The sequence below is a fragment of the Schistocerca nitens genome, chromosome 3 (assembly GCF_023898315.1).
Source record: "Schistocerca nitens isolate TAMUIC-IGC-003100 chromosome 3, iqSchNite1.1, whole genome shotgun sequence".
In the NCBI taxonomy this organism is placed as follows: domain Eukaryota; kingdom Metazoa; phylum Arthropoda; class Insecta; order Orthoptera; family Acrididae; genus Schistocerca; species Schistocerca nitens.
Genome location: NC_064616.1, coordinates 681,442,710 through 681,465,917, shown reverse-complemented (window position 1 = coordinate 681,465,917; position 23,208 = coordinate 681,442,710). Strand labels below are relative to the sequence as shown.

General features: G+C 41.0%; 1 protein-coding gene across 1 annotated transcript in view; it reads right to left on the bottom strand.

Annotated features, from left to right (window-relative positions):
• The window catches only part of LOC126248639 (rho GTPase-activating protein 12-like), a 228,941-nt gene that overhangs the window by 21,043 nt on the left and 184,690 nt on the right, over positions 1 to 23,208 (bottom strand). The window contains exons 12-13 of the mRNA XM_049949822.1: positions 12,797 to 12,935; positions 1,658 to 1,763 (exon numbers count right to left, since the gene is read on the bottom strand). Coding sequence (XP_049805779.1) covers positions 1,658 to 1,763; positions 12,797 to 12,935 — 245 coding nt within the window. The remainder of the gene's footprint in view (positions 1 to 1,657; positions 1,764 to 12,796; positions 12,936 to 23,208) is intronic.

The following is a 23,208-nucleotide window of genomic DNA, read 5'->3' as shown; positions in this document are numbered from 1 at the left end:
GTCTAATAGGCAGACATCTATCCAGACCATCACACTGGAATTCCAAATTGCAACACAATGCACTGCAATATTATAACAGTTAGGCAGGAGGTGAGAAAACTTGGATTTCATGGTCGAGCGGCTGCTCATAAGCCATACATCACGCTGGTAAATGTCAGATGATGCTGCACTTGGTGAGAAGAGCATAAACAATAGACAATTGAACAGTGGCAAAATGTTGTGTGGAAAGATGAATCATGCTACAAAATGTGGCGATCCGATGGCAGGGTGTGGGTATGGCGAATGCCCAGTGAATGTCATCCGCCAGCTTGTGTAGTGCCAGCAGTAAAATTCAGAGGCGGTGGTGTTATATCGTGGTCGTGTTTCTCATGGAGGGGGCTGGCACCCCTCCTTTTGCATGACGCTATGGCAGCACAGACGTACATTGATGTTTTAAGCACCTTCTTGCTTCCCACTGTTGAAGAGCAATTCAGGGATGGCAACTGCATCTTTCAACATGATTGAGCACCTGTTCATAATGCACAGCCTGTGGCAGAGTGGTTACATGACAATAACATCGCTGTAATGGACTGGCCTGCATGGAGTCCTGACCTGAATCTTACAGAACACCTTTGGGATGTTTTGGAACACTGACTTCGTGGCAGGCCTCACAGGCTGACGTTGATACATCTCCTCCGTGCAGCACTCCGTGAAGAATGGGCTGCCATTCCCCAAGAAACCTTCCAGCACCTGAGTGAACGTATACCTGAGAGAGAGTGGAAGCTGTCATCAAGGCTTAGGTGGGCCGACACCATATTGAATTCCAGTTTTACCGATGGAGGGCGCCACAAACTTTTAAGTATTTTCAGCCAAGTTTCCAGATACTTTTGATCACATAGTGATCATGGTTCACTAGATATGACATCATACACAATGACATACGTGAAAAACTGCTGCATCATGCATGACGTTTAAATTTATTACTTCTGTGCTAACTAACTCTATTTGCAATAAATTTCACAGACAGTATCCACATATGCCACAAAATGCATCTACAACATTATATCATGGCACTACACACAGTATGGAGATATGATGTCATAAACAACGACATGTGTGAAAAATTGCCGCATTGTGCATGATGTTTCAATTTATTAACTCTTTGCTACTAAGTCTATACGTGAAATATTTTGCAGACAGTACCCACATAAGCCACTGAATGTACCTACAAAATTATATAATTGTATGACAGAGATCAGGAGATATGGCATCATAAACAATGAGAGGGTGAAAAAATGCCACATCACACATGAATTTTTAATAAACTATTATTCTTTACTACTATGAAGCTCCTACAATCAAGTCAAGTTCCTGATACCTGGCAGCATTTTTGACAGCTTTCAACTGTGAGGTGCACATGGATGTAGGTGAAAACAATGGCTATCTATAGAGCTATGAAGAGGTGTTGCCAGAGAGTCGTTTACATAATCGCATTGTAGACGCGGGAAGCAGCTGCACCCAGGGTACAGAAACTGTCTGGGATCATCTCACATTGAGTCTACTGCAGGAGCACATGTAAGGTTTCGTTTCTAATAGAAAATTGGCAAAATGAATACCCATGCAATGTCAGGTTTGTCAGCTAGTACAATACAAAAGAAGGTTGATTTGCTACACTTACCTCAGTAGATGTTGCAGGAGAAATTTCAAAGTACATCTATTAGGTTTTGGAAGAGATTTCACAATATCTTGAAAGTCTTTGAGTTTTTCCTCTTCCTGAGACTTCGCTGTAACAGAAAATAACTACTATTAATCATAATGCTGGAAACAAATTCACTATCTTAACAACACCACATAACAGAAACAATCACTTTACTTATTAGAGGGGGGACTGACTGATTAAATAATATAAACATTGGGATGAGCCACCAACTTTAATAACATAATTAGTTAAAATTTAGACCACTGAGATCTGTACACATACAAACACTGCACATTGGTTGGTCCTTTCAATGGATCATGATACTATGTGTCAATAGTGCAGTGACAGCATGTAGGGGATGGCACAATGGCCCACAGAATTCTTTGTAAAAGCTTCATGGGCCCTGCACTGCCACCTCACAAAATGACACGGGCTTCCCCAGCTCTTCAACAGGAAAGCAGAATTCCCTTGTTGCAGGAGCTTTGGAAAATGCTGTGTCTAACATAATTTATTATACTGTATAATTATGATTTCTCCTCTCTCTCTCTCTCTCTCTCTCTCTCTCTCTCTCTCGCAGTTTGGAAGCAGAGCTAGCGTTTTGCAGCATGCAGCGTTGTTCCCAGAACTGATCATGACCCTCTGGTTTGGAGCTGAGTGGAAGGCTTAAATCAGGGGCTCAGATGATTCTGAAACGATCTGGATGCAGATCTATTGATTTTCGCTATTGGGTGGAGGATTGTATTGTATTGTATGTTAACTGGGGGCCTAGAAATGCCGGAGAGGCTCCACTCCACCGCAGTGGTCCACAACCCCACAACGACTACCGCAGTCCACTTCACCCCTCTGTCGCCCCACACCGAGCCACTCTTTCAGGGTTATTGTGCGCTTCGGCCCCCATGTTCGTACGTGTAAGATATTTAAAGATCTTACATTGTGTCATAAAAGAAGAAAGACACCAGAGGATACACCAAGAGCATCGGATATTCGTGAACCATATTACAATCCATAATCTGGCTTATAGTGCACATTCGCATGTCCAGATTGCCAATGAAGTAGGCCTCGACCTGACATTAAACTTTTCAGTGTTAATTTTCTTGGAGTACCAATACTGAATTATCTCACATTTGGTTTTTTATTATGGCATAATGCTATATATGCTAGAAGATGAAAATGTGCACTTGAAATGCAGCGAACAGTTGAAACTAGCCAGTAGCGTGGAATTAAACACTTCGTTTCAAATAAATTGACTGTCTCAGCGGAAAAGATTAACAGAAGTCCAGCTCTCTAGCAAACCGACAAAAATAACTTCATTGTTCTGCAAGGAATGCTTGACTGTCAGAAAGGTGGAAATAAAATAAGATCTGAAACTAATAACATTTTAGCCCTCTGTAATTAGGTGAATGTATTTTAATTCACTTGATAGCTCCTGGCCACATAAATCTGTTTTGTTTTCATTTGACGTGAGAGCACTACAAAACAGCAAAATCACTAAACGTAAACACGGGTCATGTGGAGACTACCCACCTCCCCACTACAACTCAGACTGCTCTGCACATCTGCCCCAGATCTATGATATTTCCTAACCCCCCCTCCAAGCGTTTGAGGTAAGATGCCAAAATTATAAAAAAGATCAACATTTCAAAAAAAAAATGTTCATTTTGTAGCGCCTTTCTGAACAGTCTGATACATAAGACACACGTTTGAGGAAATGTTAAGACATGATATTTGGTCTTCAGCATGCCAAAGTGCACTGCCACACCTCTTCACACAACATTCTTCTATCGCGCATCACTGTATTTCGCTCTGTGGAATTCAAACGTATATATTTTGTAATGGATGTCATCAAACTATATTCACGACAGTGGGAAATGAAATGTCCTCCGTGGTGCCTCTCCTGCAACCAGTTGACTGGTCCCTCTTCCTTTTTTTAAAAAATAAATAAATAAATAAATAAATAAATAGTACCGAAGACTGGTGTGATTTCTTGATCTGATTACGTCTATTTTGTCACTGTCTGCTAGATGAAATGAAATAGGCCTGTCTAACATTGCAGCAATTGTAACACACACCAAATCAACGAGACTGTTTTGGCACAAATGGTCATTTTTATAGCACGACATAATGTAATTCATGAAGTACCAATATCAGATGCCTATTAGGCCTACTAATAGCAAAAAGCTTTATGTTAGGTAATAGTTTCACATTTCATTCATATGCTCCAGTTTCTCAAGGATGAGATCAAAAAGTAGTAGTATGAAATTTTTGTGTAAATTTGGAATCGTCATATTCTTCCATAATTTGCGTGATGTCCCCATTTGTTCTCCTTCCTCGTTTCAACAAAGAATCTTGTCATCATTAATTTTGTAATTATTTCTGCCAGTGTTAAGACTCATTCTCTGGTTAGCTTCACTAATCCTGCCACAATCACCAGTTTAGTTATCCCACATTTATTCTCCAGTTAGGCATTATTACGTGTCTATATAACGCATTTTCTGCACTACTCCCAGAATTGAACTTAATCGGCTGCTAGCCGGGGGCTGTACACTAGTAAGTGTAGCAATCTGGCCAAAACTTTTCAGCCACAATTTCACTTTCTTGGGTACACCAAGAAGATAATATGTAATTTTTCTTAACTCTTATTCCGGTTTGTCATTTATTTGCACTCTGGTACTCCGAATCTATGAATTTTGCTAGTAATTATAATGAAGCAGATCATTCGCAAACACAGTCAACCACATAACAAACAGCAATTGGCATTCATCTGTTTGGCTTTATTTCGCTCAGTTCGTATAGCCCCGTTCCCTTTTGTATGCAGGAAAGTTTATTTTTAGATGCAACCAAGATTGCTCTGGCAGAGACATCACATACACTATGCATGCATTCAAAACTCAACTTATTCTTCATTCAGAAATCAACTTGGAATGTGTTAAAAAATGTTAAGAAATCAGCAGGGATCTGTTTCAAAATCATATGAATAATCGATAGACCAACGTGTGCTGGATGCTAGGCACTTTGTGAAACAAGGCTTTTCCCCCCCTCAAGAATACGAATTTGTGCAATGATGTGGACATTAACATTGATCGACTGGAAAATGGAGCATAAATAAATCAATGCCAGGTGCACTAGCTCATGATACTGGATTATCTATTTAAGAAGTTGTTCATTGGTCAATGTTTGTAAGTACAGACTGAATTACACAAGAACTAGCAAACCTGGCAACGCTTCAGTATTGCTCAATATGTATGGAAATTTGATATATATCCTAATCTCCCTCTTTCTCTTCTCTCTGTCCTCTGTCCTCCTCCTCCTCCTCCTCCTCCTCCTCCTCCCCCCCCCTCCCCCCCACTCTGTCTGTCTCCTCACTCTGTCCTTCTCCTCTGCCTCTCTCTGTCCATTTCCTCCTCCCCCTCTCTATATCCATGTTCTCTAACCCCCTCTCTGAGCTGGAACCTTGTTTATTGTTATTGCCATCAAACTTCTGATTGTGAATTGAAGTCGTTTAAAGTGAATGGGCAAATCAGTTGGTATCATTGTTATACGGGGATTTGTGAGGACAGTAGCTTTAATGAAAGTATTTCACATAGTTTCATTCAGCAAACGAGTAGGATCACAAAGTTTCAGATGACTCAGATTCCATAATAGTATTCTAATCATAAGCCAACAAGCTATAAGTACAACTTTCCTGTTTTTTTGTTAAATCAACTGCAAGGAAGAAACCAAAATAGCACAGAGCTGTGTATATAAATTTTTTGTTTAATATTATACAGGGTGTTACAAAAAGGTATGGACAAACTTTCAGGAAACATTCCTCACACACAAAGAAAGAAAATATGTGATGTGGACATGTGTCGGGAACCGCTTACTTTCCATGTTAGAGCTCATTTTATTACTTCTCTTCAATTCACATTAATCATGGAATGGAAACACACAGCAACAGAACATACCAGCGTGACTTCAAACACTTTGTTACAGGAAATGTTCAAAATGTCCTCCGTTAGCGAGGATACGTGCATCCACCCTCCATCACATGGAATCCCTGATGCGCTGATGCAGCCCTGGAGAATGGCGTATTGTACCACAGCCGTCCACAATACGAGCACGAAGAGTCTCTACATTTGGTACCGGGGTTGCGTAGACAAGAGCTTTCAAATGCCGCCATAAATGAAAGTCAAGAGGGTTGAGGTCAGGAGAGTGTGGAGGCCATGGAATTGGTCCGCCTCTACCAATCCATCGGTCACCGAATCTGTTGTTGAGAAGCATACAAACACTTCGACTGAAATGTGCAGGAGCTCCATTGTGCATGAACCACATGTTGTGTCGTACTTGTAAAGGCACATGTTCTAACAGCACAGGTAGAGTATCCCGTATGAAATCATGATAACGTGCTCCATTGAGCGTAGGTGGAAGAACAAACTAAAATGAGCTCTAACACGGAAATTAAGCGTTTCCGGACACATGTCCACATAACATCTTTTCTTTATTTGTGTGTGAGGAATGTTTCCTGAAAGTTTGGCCGTACCTTTTTGTAACATCCTGTATATAAGGAGAAAGAACATATATAAGAGAAACAATTTGCCTAATTGTTTTAATGCCCTGCTATTGCAGTTAAAACTGACAGCAAGAAAGAAAACAGAACCACATATTTTCACAGCAAAGCACAGCACAGCATTTTCTTTCTCGGACTCAGTTTTAACAGCAAACTTGTACAGTGTTGTAAACAACAATATTTACCCTACATCTGTCTGAATATTTATTGAAGTACCATATAGGCTATATCTGTTCTAATATTTATTAGAATATCGTGTAAAAATTTGAAGTAAATCAGTCAAGCTTTTCGAGATTTTTGTTTACAATGTTAAACGGCGACTTGCCTTTATGTAGTCGTATTGCAGTCTATGTCCACCCGAACATTGAGTTATTGCATAAAAATCTGAAGTTAAGTGGTCAAGAGCTTTTCGAATCTTTTGCTAATGACATTAAATGATAACTTGTCTTCATATAGTAGTACAGATTGTCACAATGGCCATGCAAGAAATCAACTAAATTTTCCAAGCTGTTGAAACAAATTTATGCTTGAAGCTTCCGATGATATGACACTTCGACTGTCACAATTTCATCAGTAAACTGTCAAAGTACTCATAATAAAGTTCATGAATTTACTGCCCTCCAGGAAAGTTCTCACACTCAAATTATCCTTGAGACTGAGAGCTGGTTGAAACCCAAAGTGGAAAGCTCTGAGACATTTAGCGAGTTGTGGAACGTACATCAGAAAGACAGATTAGGTGGTGAGAGAACACATACCTGAAACAGGTTTTGTGGTCACTAAAGAACAGAAACATGCGGTGATGCACTTTGAACCAATCAATGAACAGATGTCCATGTTAAGATTAACAGGAAAATTTTCAACATAACAATGATAAATGTACATTCATCCATAGAGGAGGCAGATGAACAACAGAAGGACAAGTTTTACAGCAACGTACAGCAGTTGTATGATCAGGCTCCCAAACATGGTGTTAAGATAATAATAGTAGACTTGAATGTGAAAATAGGAAAAGAAGAGGCCTATCAGCCAATTATAGGAAGACATTGCCTCCATGAAATATGAAATAACAACAGACTTGAGGTTGTAGATTTTGCTGTAAACATAAACATAATTTACGATAACGTTGGAAGCTGAAGAATTGGTCTTCTTGCTTACTAGGCAGATATGCTGACCATTACACCACCACAGCATTATGGTTAACATAGCTGCACGAACTACCCAAGTCATATACCCTCCCCAACACAAACTCCAATTCACATCTCCCCTTATATTGTCACTATTACCAGGGCACTCTGACATTAAAATAGTACCCCAGCATTGGACGTAATGGGGAAGTGCTGTACTACATGTGATTGTATAGATCTTAAATTAAATTTTCCCTGAGACATTTAAGTCTCTAATTTATCTACGATAACGTTGGAAGCTGAAGAAGTGAATTAATATTTGTGCTGCGCCCGGGACTCGAACCCGAGTCTTCTTGCTTACTATGCAGATAAGCTGACCATTACACATTTGTGCAGCTATTGCAGCTATGTTGACCATAATGCTGTGGAACAGCACTTCCCCATTACACCAACGCTGGGGTGCTATTCCAATGTCAGAGAGCCCTGGTGATAGTTACAATACAAGGGGAGATGTGAATTGTGGTTAGTGTTGGGGAGGGTATTTGACTTGGGTAGTTTGTGCAGCTATGTTGACCATAATACTGTGGTGGTGTAATGGTCAGTATATCTGCCTAGTAAGCAAGAAGACCTGGGTTTGAGTCCTGGCTGCAGCACAAATTTTAATTCACTAGTTCAGCTTCCAACGTTACCATAGATAAATTAGAGACTTAAATGTCTCAGGGGAAATTTAATTTAAGAAAAATATACTTGTCAGCAGTACATTTCCCACACAAAAAGATACACAAAGAAACATGGGTGTTGCCAGACGGACAAACTAGAATTCAGATAGACCATATATTGATCGTTGGGAGATGCAGATCTGACATAATGGATGTTAGGAGCGAACAAGGCACTGACTGCAATTCAGATCATCATATAATGAGAATGAAGTATTGGCAAAGGATCTCACTATTGAGTAAACAAAAAGGCCACAAACAAAAAAGTTTTGGCATTAAGAAACTGAAGTTCGAAGGAATGAGGAGAGTATATCAGATGAAAATAGAAGAGGAGGCTAAGGACAATACCAACACTTCAAAAGAATATATAGAAATAATGTGGAAACTTAAGACTGCAACTCTCAAAGCAGCTGGAGAGGTTCTGGGATATGTTCGGGCTCAAAGGATGGCGGATTGGTTTGATGGTAAAACCATGAACTTCTTGCAAACTCCTATTCATTAGAGACAATATTCTCACAGTTTATACCATGAATATACTAGAAACTATAATGCTAGTGAAAGAAGACACCAAGATCACAACAAGAAACATGGATATTCACAACTATGAAACAAGGCATAGAAAAGATTTTCATTTGGTTAACAGATGATTAACTTTAACAGGGAAGAGCCCCTATGTCAAAGGAGCTACTTATAATAATTTGTTACCAAATGAAGTTAAGATATTGACAGGGGACACTTTTAAAAAGCGAGTCAAACAGTGGCTTATCCAAAAATGCCCTTTAACTTGAATTTATCATAAATCACAATGTAATAAGAAATAATGTAAACTAAAAAAAATGTAATTATAAAAATGTTACACTTAGTGGAAATGCACATGCATGTAAAATTACATGTTATGAACAATAAATTGGATTGAATTGATAAAGAATGTATGAGAGGAACTGAAGAGCATAACATAGCATGAATGAAATTATTTCAGAGAAGAACTAGAGCAAATCTGAATGAATATAATGAGAAGCACCGTATAGCTAAGAGGATTTGCCAACAGAAGAAAAGAGCACTAGAAAAGAAACAAATTGGAAGAAACTGAACAGATAGGAGAAGAGAAGCTAATATGTGAAATGTACCAAAAGATTAAAGAAGGGAAGGCCGAGTTTCAAGCCAGAACAAATATGTGTAGGAGCAAAGAAGGGGATTTGATATGGGAAAGTAATATAATACTTGACACATGGGCAGAATACTTTCAAGAGTTGCTCAACCAAGATGCAGAAGGATTACAATGAGAAGAACTGGTGGAAATAACTTATTAAGGGTCAAAGGTCTTAACACTAGAATCCAAACTGGAGGAAGTGATACAAGCTATTAAGACCCTGAAAAACAATAAGGAACATGGAGATCAGATCCACGCAGAACTCAAATATGGTGGGAAAACACTGTCGAAAGCAATACATAAAGTAATACTGAGCATCTGGCAGGAAGAGAGCAAGCCAATGGAGTGGGAAACAGCTATAATGCACTCCAAACATAAAAAAAGAGATAAATTAAACTGCCAGAACTATCAAGGAATCTCCCTGCTAAATACTATATATAAAGTGTTCACGACACTAACTAGGCAGCTTACTCCCCCTATGTGGTGGAGAGAACTGTGGCTATCAGAGTGGCTTTAGAAGAAATACGTATTTTAAACAAGCCTACGGTAGCATCTCAAGCGTGGCATTGTGGAATGCAATGGAAGAGGCTGGAATAGCTAAGAAGTTTGTTAAACTTACTGTGATGACCCTAAGTGAAACCAACTGTAAAGTAAAAATACAAGGCGAAATCTCCATAAAAATGAAGTGAAAAAGGAGCTAAGACAGGGTAACAATATCTCCTCACAGCTATTCAACCTCTGCCTAGAAAAAGTCATAAGTCACAGAGCTAAACAGAGGAGGAACCATTTTTAATTGTTCACTGCAGAAGCTAGCGTACACAGACGATGTGGCATTACTCACACAAAACATTACTGTGCTGGACGATGCCTATCAACACCTGGAAAGAGGTACAACGGAACTTGGCCTGGTAGTGAAAGTTGAAAAGACCAAATATATGGTAATGACCAACCAATGAAACCTAACAAATGGTTCAAATGGCTCTGAGCACTATGGGACTTAACTGCTGAGGTCATCAGTCCCCTAGAACTTAGAACTACTTAAACCTAACTAACCTAAGGACATTTCACACATCCACACCCAAGGCAGGATTTGAACCTGCGACTGTAGCGGTTGCTCAGTTCCAGACTGTAGCGCCTAGAACCACTCGGCTGAAACCTAACAAATCTCAGGATAGACGACAAGGAGTTTGAAAGGTTGAGAGATTTCAAGTACCTTGGATTGACTATCACAAAGAGAAATGACATTGGCAGCAAGGTGGAAGCTAAAATAGTAGGACCAAACAGGTGCTACTCCGCTGCACTACCCACGCTTGTGAGCTCGCTTCTATCACAAAAATCTAAAATTCTCATTTACAGTACAATAAGGTCAGTTGATAAATACAGTACTGAGGTGTGGATCATGACTGCAAATGAGGACAAGATCCTTAACATTTGGGAGAGAAAGTTCTGCTTAAGCTATATGGCCCAATATACGATTACAAAGGTTGGTGCACCTGTCTGAATGCGGAACTAGAACAACTTTTTGAAGAACCTGACATTGTCACCACCATTAAAATAAGAAGACTGCAATGGGCAGGACAAGTGGTTAGAATGGAGGAAGACAGAATATGTAAGAGGATTTTTTAGTTTTTTAGGACAAGGCTGGAGGCAGACGATGGACGGGGCATCCCAGAAAGAGATGGGTGGACAGAATTGAAGAAGACATGAAAGAGCTAGGTGTCAGAGGATGGAGGCAGAAAGCCATGAGCTGGATAGAATGGCAGGATACTGTGATGCAGGCCAGGGCCCTTCAAGGGCTGTATAGCAGAGGGGTGAGCAAGCAAGTAATTTATCTTAACTGTCTAAGGTCTTTGCCTCATTATTTCTGTCAAGTAACCTCTCCCTTATCTCTTTAGGTCTCCTGAGTTACTCTACTGGGCTCCTGTAGTCCACGCAAATGACTTTTTCACAACTGACTGCCCAAGTTGGCTCCAGTGGTCCAACAAGTGTGGCCTTTGTGGATTCTTGTGGCACACCCAAAGGTCCATCTTTACTCTACCTAATTCTAAATACTATTCACAGGACTAGTCTTTTAGCTAAGGACACGACACGCTGAGAGAGAGAGAGAGAGAGAGAGAGAGAGAGAGAGAGAGAGAGAGAGAGAGAGAGAGAGAGCTGCTACACAGCTGACAAATTGGAACCTCAGTGCTCCAAATTTACTGGTTTTTTGTACACAGACAAACAGCAAGGAAGATGTGTGGTTGGTGACAATTGGCAGATTAGCGTCCATGATTTAATAATACCTAAGGAACCAGAAATCACACTACTGATACATCTAAATATAAAGCAAAATAAAGCTCACGTAAAGCAAACATGTTCAACATGTGACATAATAAAAATAATTTGAAAATTTAGAATAATTCCTCTATTTCACTGAAATTGTGTAAATAAATATTGTAATCCCTTTAGGAAGTATTTTTTAGTTAAAACATGAAACTATTATTTTTTTGTCACACACTTTCATCCGCCATTAATATAATGGGTAAAATAACAATGAAACGGTTAATGTAAATCTTAACTTGCATTCAAGTATTTTCCCAGTATTATCGTCAAGTCACAAAAACTAAGCTTCGCAGTGATTTGTAATAACCATAGCCACAGATAGTCCTTTTTATGTTTACTGTATTTCACATACCCCATTTCAGTAATTACCTCTTACACTGTGACTGATATCTCCATCATCAAGTACGAAGCAGTAGCACTGTAAATATCTGAATGCTTATAAAGTTTTCCATCAGTCTGACATATGTCAAGAATTACATATTCACATTATTCTGGAAAGCAGTATTTCACACAATAAACAATGTCATAAAGTAATAACTAGCAGACCATAACATGACACTACTGTGCCAAGTGGAAACATCTGGTTAGACAGTAAGTGTTCCAAATTTCTTAATATTTCACAGTTCCAATTAATTTATACTTCTGTCTCTAACGAAACTGCAAACAATAAATCTCTGGTCAGGATAATGAGGGTAGACAACACCGTAACATATAAGGGAAGTATTGGATAGTAAATCATTTTAGGAAGGATTTCTGCTAAGAATATCTCACATAAACAAGAAGTTTTATGATCATTCAAGTCAGAAACATATGCTATCACATTCATCTCTAACACGAATATCAGGTACTATTCATCTTTTAAAGAGTTTGAATTTTAATTTTAATGATAGATAATTGTGCAAGTCACAGTTTAGAATGCTATTATTTATTTATTTCATGTTAAAAGCAACAAATATGGACATAAAACCAATAACCAATATAAAATGTTACTCCCTATATACAAGTAAACATTCAGGCAGTATCCTAAAGAGATCAACAGAAGCCCAAAAAATTGTGTCTTCTATGGAATCTACAATAATAATACTGAAACAACATAATGGACATTTGGGGCCAATGGTATAACGCCATTTGTGCAGTTTATGTCCAACGTAACATATTTTACACTGCTTGGAGTAAAGTTATGTTTCTTATTTCCTTATTATTGCCAGATATATTATGATTACATATTACACTGACATATAGATGCAAGTACAAACTTACAACTGGCATCTAGTGCCTTGCTGAACATTTTGCAAGGTATAAGCGGTTCCTTCAGTTCTCGAAAAAAGAGTTTTAGTGCTCCTGTGAGAACATGCACATCTTCCTCTTCCTCCAAAGCTTTGTAATTATCTTGATTGACCTGTAAAGTAGAACAGATAATGTAAACATTACATCATTAGGTATGAAGACATTCACTCCTCCAGATGTAATCTCCAAATGAGAATATAATATACAGAGGAAAGAGTTGCATAACTCAAAACTGAAGACATGTGACATAATCTGCTGAAAATTACAAGGCATAGTTGGAGGGGGTGAGGGGAGTGGTGGGAGCAAAAAACATGAACTTCATGCTATTCTGCAAGCAATTATTTCACTATAGTAAATTTACTGTGTAACATTATGTTAGGAGTCAACTTTGTTAGCTGTCACTAGAGGCCTGCACCTGGCATTTACGCTCTCTTGATTTTTGCTCAGCCCATGTAGTTTTGCAAAAGTCCAACAGATAGCAATACAGCCAATATGCATGAAGGGAGTAACTGCACTTAGCTTCTTTGCACTCATTTGAGTTCTGCATGCTGGAATGGCCTGACCATCTTTTTAGACTGCCATTCAGTTGGCCCTGGAGGATGACGACATGGAATTTGGTCCAAATGACACGTGTGAAATTGAATCTTGACTCAAAAGAACATACTCTGAGTGTGAAAGACGGTGTTCATACCCATTTGAGATAGATTCTCACTAGTGAAACATGGATGGAAATCACACCAGCTACATCTCTACGGCAGGAACTCTGCCCTCCCGATGCGAAGATCCACCACTACACATCTGAAGGCATTTGTCTGTAGAACGAGAAGAAGCGTAAGTTCTAAATCATTACCAGTTTCAGTGAAAGGTATGGGATCTAAAAGAGAGAATAGAAATGTGTGCCATGGATCTCCCGCCATTTCATTAATATCAGATAAAGTATTTTATGATTTATGTCAGGAACTTGTATATATCAATTCATATTTGGGACTTGTGAACTGTCTCCAACATTTTGCTTCATCCTTTGACAGTAGCATAAAGTACTGAAAGGCAAGCCAATGAAATATGGGCAAGTATGATGCCCAGCATTGGCCAGGCCATACGCGTAGAAGTAAGTGCATGTACAGTGGATATGTGGATTGATATACATCACAAAACATGTTGGAAATATGGTATCAGTGAAATGTACTTCTCTCATAAGAAAAAAAAATGGTGGAATTTATTAAGAACTACACTGAGGACACATAATTAAACTTAACGGTAAATCCCCAGCATATTATGAAGATATCATTTGTCACATACTGAGGCACTAATACATGCAAAGCATTGCAATTCTTTCAGCATTATGCACGTACTGCACATTTTGAACACAGCCCTGAGACATACTTTCAATTATGATTATTTGAAAAATGAAGTTGCAGTGCTTTATCAGATGACTTTGCTGCTAAGGATACAGACTGTTTCAGAAAGAACACTGGTGACACAAATTCAGTACAGATAAGCTTGAAGCAAGAAACAGACTAGGTGGAACAGCTTGTTTAGAATAGTACAGTCTGTAGCTTGGCAGTTTTATAAAATCTTGGAAACATTGGTGGAGAAGGACATCTCTGAAAAAAACCTCCTGACATTCCAGACCAATACAAAAATGCAACAGAAGTGGTCGAAGGCGAGAACTATCCTATAACAGTTTGTACTGTTAGGGAAATCATTTAACGCAGGGCCTGAAGATACAATGTACATTTAAATTATTTCAGATCCAGTTTTTCTGTTTAATACATGCTACATCACCAGCAAATGAAAATTGAACCAAATTGCAGAATACCAGTTTCAGTGACAATGGTATATTGGCAGTACAGTAGAACTGTCATAATATCTTCTTGTAACTGTAAATACTATAGGTGATGAAAGAGTGCTGTCTCCATCTCACAGATGAGAAAGTCAAAATTTGGAGGTTGCTGTTTCTCACAGACACTATACATTAAATACTGTGCATCAAATCTGTGATGAAATACCAATTCCAGGCAATCTAAAAAAAAAACTAATATGACAATAATATCTTATGCCTTTTTTTAAATTTAGGGCCGCCAAAAGAGTCAGCCCTGTTCACCAGCAAATAATAATAATAATAGTAAAATGTAGTCTCTGTTCTCTATAGTGGTTGACTGTGGACCACACCAGGCTCAATCTATCAATGAACTTGACTCTTATTTAAACCAAATGGATGGCACTGGCAAAGATGATCCACTTGAGAGGTGGGAGCACAACAGTAGTCTTTTCCCAATTAAGCTAATTTTGCGAGATGACTGTTTTGTTTTAACCTCACATGCAGTTAGGAAAGACAGTCAGCAAGTAACCTTATCTCAGACAAATACAGCAGAATACATCTGAAACCAGCCAACAATATCGTGAAAATTCTTTGTAATTACAGCACTAACAGAGAAAAATTTGGAGACAATTTTTTCCTCTTACATTTATAATTCGTTAGGTGGTAAAATTCATGTATGTGAATTTGAATCACTAAAGCAGATAGTCCTATAAAACACAATAATGTGATTATTCAGTCTGAGACTGAGGATAACAACAAAAGCTGGTAGTTACTTAATTTTTTTTTTGTCAAACTGTTTCCAAATTTTTGTTATTGTATAAAGCACATTATTTTCTCTTATGGATCACAGTGATCTTGCGATTAAACATTACCGTTCAGGAATATACGTCTAAAATATAACTAAATTTATGTGAGTGTAGTTCCATCAGGTGGTGGGAGTAAAGAAGCAACAGCAGCCTGCATACATACATGGTGTGCACACCAGAGGGCAGTCTCTTCCATCCCCACAGCGCTTCATTTGACCACAAGATGTCCATTCCGAGCATAGACAAACACTTACGCTGTGCGTGAGTGTGGTGCACTTGAGCAAGTATGAGCAAGCATAAGTCCAATTTGCAGACCTCTAGTTGCCACACTTAAACAGCCAAAAACCCACTACTAATGTCAATTTTTTTAAAGACCCAGGCTCTACAATCAGTGAGCTTCTGCAAGCATCATTCAAAAGACATTCTTACAGACCATGATGCTATTTTAATATAGACACTTTTGTAGCAAGCTGGTGAATGCTGTCAACTTCAGTTCAGATTTATCATCTCATTCAATGCCTTCAAAATACCTCAGATCTGGAACCGGGTACACGGTCAAACTAGCAGTTTATTGCACATCTGCAATAATCTCAGCTGCAGATTCCCTAGCCCATGTTCCAGAACAGAATTCAAACTATGACCCTGTGTGTGTTTGTTTGTGTGTGTGTGTGGGGTGGGGGGTGGGGGGGGGGGGGGCAACAGCTATTGGATAAAATTATCTCCGTTTTCTTGAACCATTAGGTTTACATGGTACCTCAAACTTGTGGACACTTTCTCCACCAGCATTGTCAGAAGCTGACTATTGCAACTGATGCTGAGCTCATAATTTATTTGTAACAGTCAGCTGAATTACATCCTGGTGACATCTTGCCAGAACCATGGAATTTACAGGTACTACCAGAGGCTATGTTGATGTCTGAATATAGGGATGTTAGAAGAGCTCCCAATCTCCTTGGAAAGCAACTAGTTTTGTACATTTATGCACCACTAAGGGCATAGCTGCTGTTCCAATTAAAGTAGTTGCATAATCTGGTGTCAATGGCTACCTTTACAACACTAAGTTGATGCTTACAAAAATATTTTTGTACCACCAAATATAATTCTATGCTCTGCTAGCATTCCCCCTTTACATGATGAAACCACAATTAACTCAGTCAATTGCTAAATATAAAATATCTCCAAAGCATTAGTTAAAAGAGCAACACATCATTAGTTATGATGATCAGTGCCTTCCAATGACAAAGGAGGAAGTCCTTAAAAATTTGACATAACATTTCAACCTAACACACAAAAATATTGAAAGTTTTGTCACAGCAGTTCTTTACAAAAAGCTATGTTACCGTATCATAAGACAATACCTAACTACTCTACTAAGTGAGTGAAATTTCAACTCTACTAAAACACAACCTGTGATTTAGAAAATGTAAACATGATTACAGATTAAATTACCTTATCAGAAACTTTACAAAATTATGACAACAATGAAATAGGTCACTAATAACTAACAATCTTTTCTGTCATCATTCTTTTGAAGCGGTTTAACAAAAGCATATTTTATTTATATGCATCTGTTGTTGTTTGGCCACTTCATTTCAAGATTTGTTGAAGCCCACCATGAGGGGGGGGGGGGGGATGTTTCTCAATTCTGTAATCTATTTACAGAATTAAGGTGCAACCCCTTACTTAACCACATAGCCAAATCTCTCTCTTTTTGATTTTTTTTTTTTTTTTTTTTTGTGATCTCACTGCCTCAGAACATTCTCACTTAAACTTCCACGTGATTTTCTGCGCCATACAAAGATCTCAGTTTCATACAAGCTTTCATACACCTTAGCACTTAGCCCAGATATTATCATATTTTAATAATAATTCCCAAAGACCCCAACACTATGAAACACTGTGTCAACGACTCAAGCAGTTTGTGGGAAAGAGGGACAGACAATAAGGGACTGCAAAATGCTTTTAAGCTATAATAACTTTTCCTGTTACTGCAAGGCAAGAGTGTTTATTTCCTCTATTGTAGCTGATAAGAGCTTGTCTCCCCATGTTTCTCAAGAAGAAAGTAGAACAGCAGAGAGTGCACCTGGCTTGTTTGGGCTTTCACTTGACATGCTGCAATGAATCCCTATTTCAACTTTACTGCACCATAATTCCTGGAAGATACCTTGAACCATATGATCTAGGCAGTCTGTGAAAATTTGAATTAATAAATGAAAAAAGGGGGTGATGAGAAATACTTGGAGCTACTTGTAAAGGAAAATAGCCTTGGTTACAAAGTATTTAGTCTAGGAGAGATAGCAGACTACATTAAAACAATGATAAGCATCTTTCCATTTTCTTTCATTTATGCTTTAAATGTAACAACACATAGTAATGACATTTGGTGATATGGCATCTCCCAGAGTTTATAATCACCCTGTTTACATCTGGTTGGTCAAGTAAATGCTCCAATAATGCAGTTCTAGCTGCCGGATTTTTTCTTCCATAGCCGATTTTTGCTCCCATGTAAAGGCAGTCACTTTCAAAATGCGCTTGGTATGTTCAGTATTATTTTTAAAGATTTTTACCTAATCCGGACAAAGTGACTCTCTGTGCAGTGAAGTGGAAGTAGAAAAATTAGACTGAGCGTGAAGTTGTCTACCTGTGATATTTAACTGAAGAGAAGCAGCTATAGTGCTGACTAAATCCAAACTCAGAAAGCTGATTTCCAGGCACATGTGTGTAAAACAATTGATTGGCAAACTGATATTTGACTGGTCTAGTAAAAAACTTCAGGCCGTAACATATGAACATGACAGTGAGATGTGGTTTCCAAAATTCAGTTCTCATCTTCTGGAAATTATCTATTACATAAACAGAACAGCTGAAAGGCTTTGCTAATGCAGTGGCAGATTATGTTAAATCAGCTCCAATGTTGTAACAGACACATTTTTCTTCCATTAGCCTTGCTTGGCATTGTTTACAATGAAGCAGATGTGAAAATAGTTACTACTTTTTATTAATAATAATTTTAAACATTTATTGATCACTTTCATTCAAAAATGATTAAAATTTATTGTAGTTTACTTAATTACCCCCCCCCCCCCCCCCCCCCGGACATGGTCCACATAGTTAAGAATCTCATTGCTATGGGTCTGTGGAACAAACTACAAAAAACATAAATACAGTTTTTTTTCTTTAAATCAAAATGCATTGGAGTTTTATAAACCTCAGTGTCTCTTTTATGCCACCATACAGGAAATGTGTCATGCCAAGAGTAAGCTCTTCTAAATCTGAAATAATTGAGTAAATGCTTGGAAATGTGCACCAAAAATGGCAAACAAAGAAGTGCACGATACTTTTATTTTAATAACACAGTAGCTGCTTCCAATTATGTTGTAGGGCTTTCTCAGTTGGAAAGACAAAGCAAACAACATTACAGAAACACAGCAGAAAATCCTATTACTTAACGGTTTCTGAATATACTGATGTAGACATTTATAGTTAAATCACAGCTAGTCACCAAAAACGTAAAAACAATATAGTTTGTATACAATTTCAAAAACAATTCTATGTTATAAGCTTTTAACTTTCCTACAGATACCATCATTACTATTGTTTTTTTTTTTTTTTTTTTTTGTTTTTTTTTTTGTGGTTTTCGGGCGCACAACTTCAATGGTCATTAGCGCCCTGACTACTCTAAGAATGCACCGCGAGGCACAAGTTGACAACAACAACTAAAAGGGAAAACACAATAAAAGACAGACTGACAGGCATAGGATTAAAAAACATCATCAAATGTCCTTAGCGAGGTTTGTCAAATTGATAAAACAAAGAACACGAGCAGCTGCTCGTGGGTCATCCGCTAAAATGGCATCTAAAGTAGTAGGCAAGTTAAGATCGAGGCGCAGTGTTTTAAGATCGGGACAGGACATTAAAATGTGACGAACCGTCAGCAAGTGCCCACATGGGCAGAACGGCGCCGGCGCAGCCGTCAGCAGATGGCGATGGCTGAACCGGCAGTGTCCAATTCTTAACCTTGCTAAAACGACCTCCTCCCGCCGAGAAGGGCGTGAGGAGGACGTCCAAGCCACGGGAAGAGGTTTTAAGGCCCGAAGCTTGTTGTCGGTAAGTGCAGCCCAATCGGCATGCCACAGCGACACAACGCGCCGACAAATGACCCTGCTAAAATCGGACGAAGGGACACAACAAGAAGCTGTCCGAGGCTGGAGGACCGCAGCCTTGGCCGCGGCATCTGCAGCTTCGTTCCCAGGGATACCGACATGGCCAGGAACCCACATAAAGCTAACCGGCGTACCGACGTCCACCAGCTGCTGAAGAGAGCGTTGGCTCCGGTGTACGAAAGGGTGAACCGGGTACGGATCACTGAGGCTCTGGATGGCGCTCAGGGAATCTGAGCAGATGACATAAGCAGAATGTCGGTGGCGGCAGATGTACAGAACAGCCTGGTAGAGGGCAAAGAGCTCAGCTGTGAAGACCGAACAATGGCCATGGAGCCGGTATTGGAAACTTTGTGCCCCGACAATAAAGGAACACCCGACCCCGTCATTGGTCTTAGAGCCATCTGTATAAATGAAAGTCATGTTGTTGAACTTCGAACGAAGTTCCAAAAAGCGGGAGTGGTAGACCAAACCGGGTGTGACCTCTTTTGGGAGCGAGCTGAGGTCGAGGTGAACGCGGACCTGAGCCTGGAGCCAAGGTGGCGTGCGGCTCTCGCCCACTCGAAAGGTTGCAGGGAGTGAAAAATGAAGGTGTTGAAGGAGGCGACGAAAGCGAACTCCAGGGGGTAGCAAGGCAGAGACATACAACCCGTATTGAAGGTCAAGAGAGTCGTCAAAAAAGGAACGATAAGAAGGATGGTCGGGCATTGACAGTAGCCGACAGGCATACCGACAAAGCAGTATATCGCGCCGGTAGGTGAGTGGCAATTCGCCAGCGTCAGCATGAAGACTCTCTACGGGACTGGTATAAAATGCTCCGATCGCAAGTCGTAAACCCCGATGTTGTATGGAGTTGAGGCGGCGTAAGATGGATGGCCGTGCAGAGGAGTATACGAAGCTCCCATAATCCAGCTTGGAGCGGACAATCGACCGATATAGACGAAGTAGGACGGTTCGATCCGCTCCCCACGACATACCACTGAGAACACGGAGGACATTTAAAGAACGGGTACAACGGGCGGCCAAATATGACACATGTGGAGACCAGCTAAGTTTCCTGTCAAAGGTAAGGCCTAAAAATTTGATTGTCTCCACGAGTGGGAGAGCAACGGGACCGAGTCGTAAGGACGGTGGGAGAAACTCTTTGTAGCGCCAGAAGTTAATACAGACCGTCTTCTCGGCAGAAAAACGGAAGCCATTGGCGACACTCCAGGAGTAAAGACGGTCAAGAGAACGCTGAAGACAGCGCTCCAAGACACGTGGACACTGCGCGCTGCAATAGATGGTAAAATCGTCCACGAAAAGGGAGCCTGATACATCAGCTGGGAGGCAATCCATTATTGGATTGATCGCGATGGCGAAGAGAGCGACGCTCAAAACTGAGCCCTGTGGCACCCCATTCTCCTGGCGAAAGGTGTCGGACAGGACAGAACCCACACATACCCGAAACTGTCGATCCATTAAAAAGGAACGAATAAAAAGAGGGAGGCGACCGCGAAAGCCCCACGTATGCATGGTGCGGAGAATGCCCGCCCTCCAACAGGTGTCGTAAGCCTTCTCCAAATCAAAGAACACAGCCGCGGTCGGGCGCTTCCGCAAGAAGTTATTCATGATGAAGGTCGACAAGGTAACCAGATGGTCGACAGCAGAGCGGCGCCTTCGAAATCCACATTGTACATTGGTAAGTAGGCGTCGAGACTCGAGCAGCCAAACCAATCGAGAGTTAACCATTCGCTCCATCACTTTACAGACACAGCTGGTAAGCGAGATAGGTCGATAACTGGAAGGCAAGTGCTTGTCCTTCCCCGGCTTAGGAATCGGGACAACAGTAGACTCGCGCCAGCATGCGGGAACATGTCCCTCAATCCAGATGCGATTGTATGTACGAAGAAGAAAACCTTTACCCGCAGGAGAAAGGTTCTTCAGCATCTGAATATGAATAGAATCAGGCCCTGGAGCGGAGGACCGTGATCGGCCAAGTGCGGTTTCGAGTTCCCGCATGGTGAATGGGGCATTATAACTTTCACAATTCGAGGAGCGGAAGTCACGTGGCCTAGCCTCCTCGGCCTGTTTGCGGGGGAGGAAGGCAGGGTGGTACTGAGCGGAGCTCGAAACCTCGGCGAAAAAGCGGCCGAAGGCATTGGAGACAGCCTCAGGGGCCACAAGGACTTCATTCGCAACCTTCAAGCCAGAAATTGGGGAGTGGACCTTAGTGCCAGATAGCCGGCGCAGGCTACCCCAGACAACAGAAGAAGGAGTAGAACTGTTGAAGGTGCTGGTGAAAGCAGCCCAGCTGGCTTTCTTGCTTTCTTTAATAATACGACGACACTGAGCACGTAATCGCTTATAATTAATACAATTCGCCACTGTAGGGTGGCGTTTAAAGGTGCGTAAAGCACGTCGACGAGCACGTATAGCGTCCCTACATGCTGCGGTCCACCAGGGGACCGGTACGCGACGTGGAGAAGAAGTAGGGTGAGGGATGGAATATTCAGCAGCAGCGAGAATGACTTCCGTGAGGTGTGCGACCTGACGATCGCAGCTTGTGAAGGTTTGATCCTGAAAGGTCGCCCTGGAAGAGAAGAGCCCCCAGTCTGCCTTGGAGATGGTCCAACGAGAGGAGCACGGAGAGGGAGTATGCTGCAGGAGATGGATAACACACGGGAAGTGGTCGCTCGAATATGTATCAGCAAGTGCATACCACTCAAACCGGCGTGCAAGTTGGGGAGTACATATAGAGAGGTCTAAATGGGAATAGGTATGAGATGTGTCCGAAAGAAAAGTAGGGGCGCCAGTATTGAGGCAGACAAGATTGAGCTGGTTGAAAAGGTCTGCTAACAAGGAGCCCCTCGGGCAGGATGCTGGAGAGCCCCAAAGAGGATGGTGGGCATTGAAGTCTCCAGTTAACAAAAATGGTGCAGGTAGCTGAGCAATAAGTTGCGTCATGTCTGCCCTGGTAACGGCAGATGACGATGGAGCGTAAACGGTACAAAAGGAAAACGTAAAAGTGGGGAGAGTAATGCGGATGGCAACTGCCTGCAGGCCGGTGTGCAACGTGATGGGATCGTAGTAAATATCATCCCGGACCAGCAACATAACCCCTCCATGAGCTGGGATACCTACCACAGGGGGTAGGTCAAAACGCACAGAGGTGTAGTGTGCCAAGGCAATTTGATCGCATGGGCGTAGCTTCGTTTCCTGGAGGGCTACGACGAGCGGACGATGCGAGCGGAGCAGCAACTTCAAGTCCTCTTGGTTGGAGCGAATGCTGCGAATATTCCAGTTAAGAAGTGCCATCGTAAGAAAAGGAAGATGAGAGAAGGGGTCACCTCGAAGGCCGCTTAGGGCCTGGCTTCGAGCGAGCACTGCCGCCGCTAGCATGAGGCGGACAGTCATCGTCCATGGGGTCTATAGGGTCATCGGCCATCTCAGGAGGATGGCCGGGAACGGGAGCTTCCTCCGCCGGTGAACGGCCAGATGTTCGGCTACCAGCGGTGCGGCCAGGCGAAACGGATGACGGCCTGGGGCGGCAACCGCTGGGTGGCGCAGGAGAAGAAAGGCGCCGCGGCGGAGAAGGAGAACTGTGCTTCCTATGCG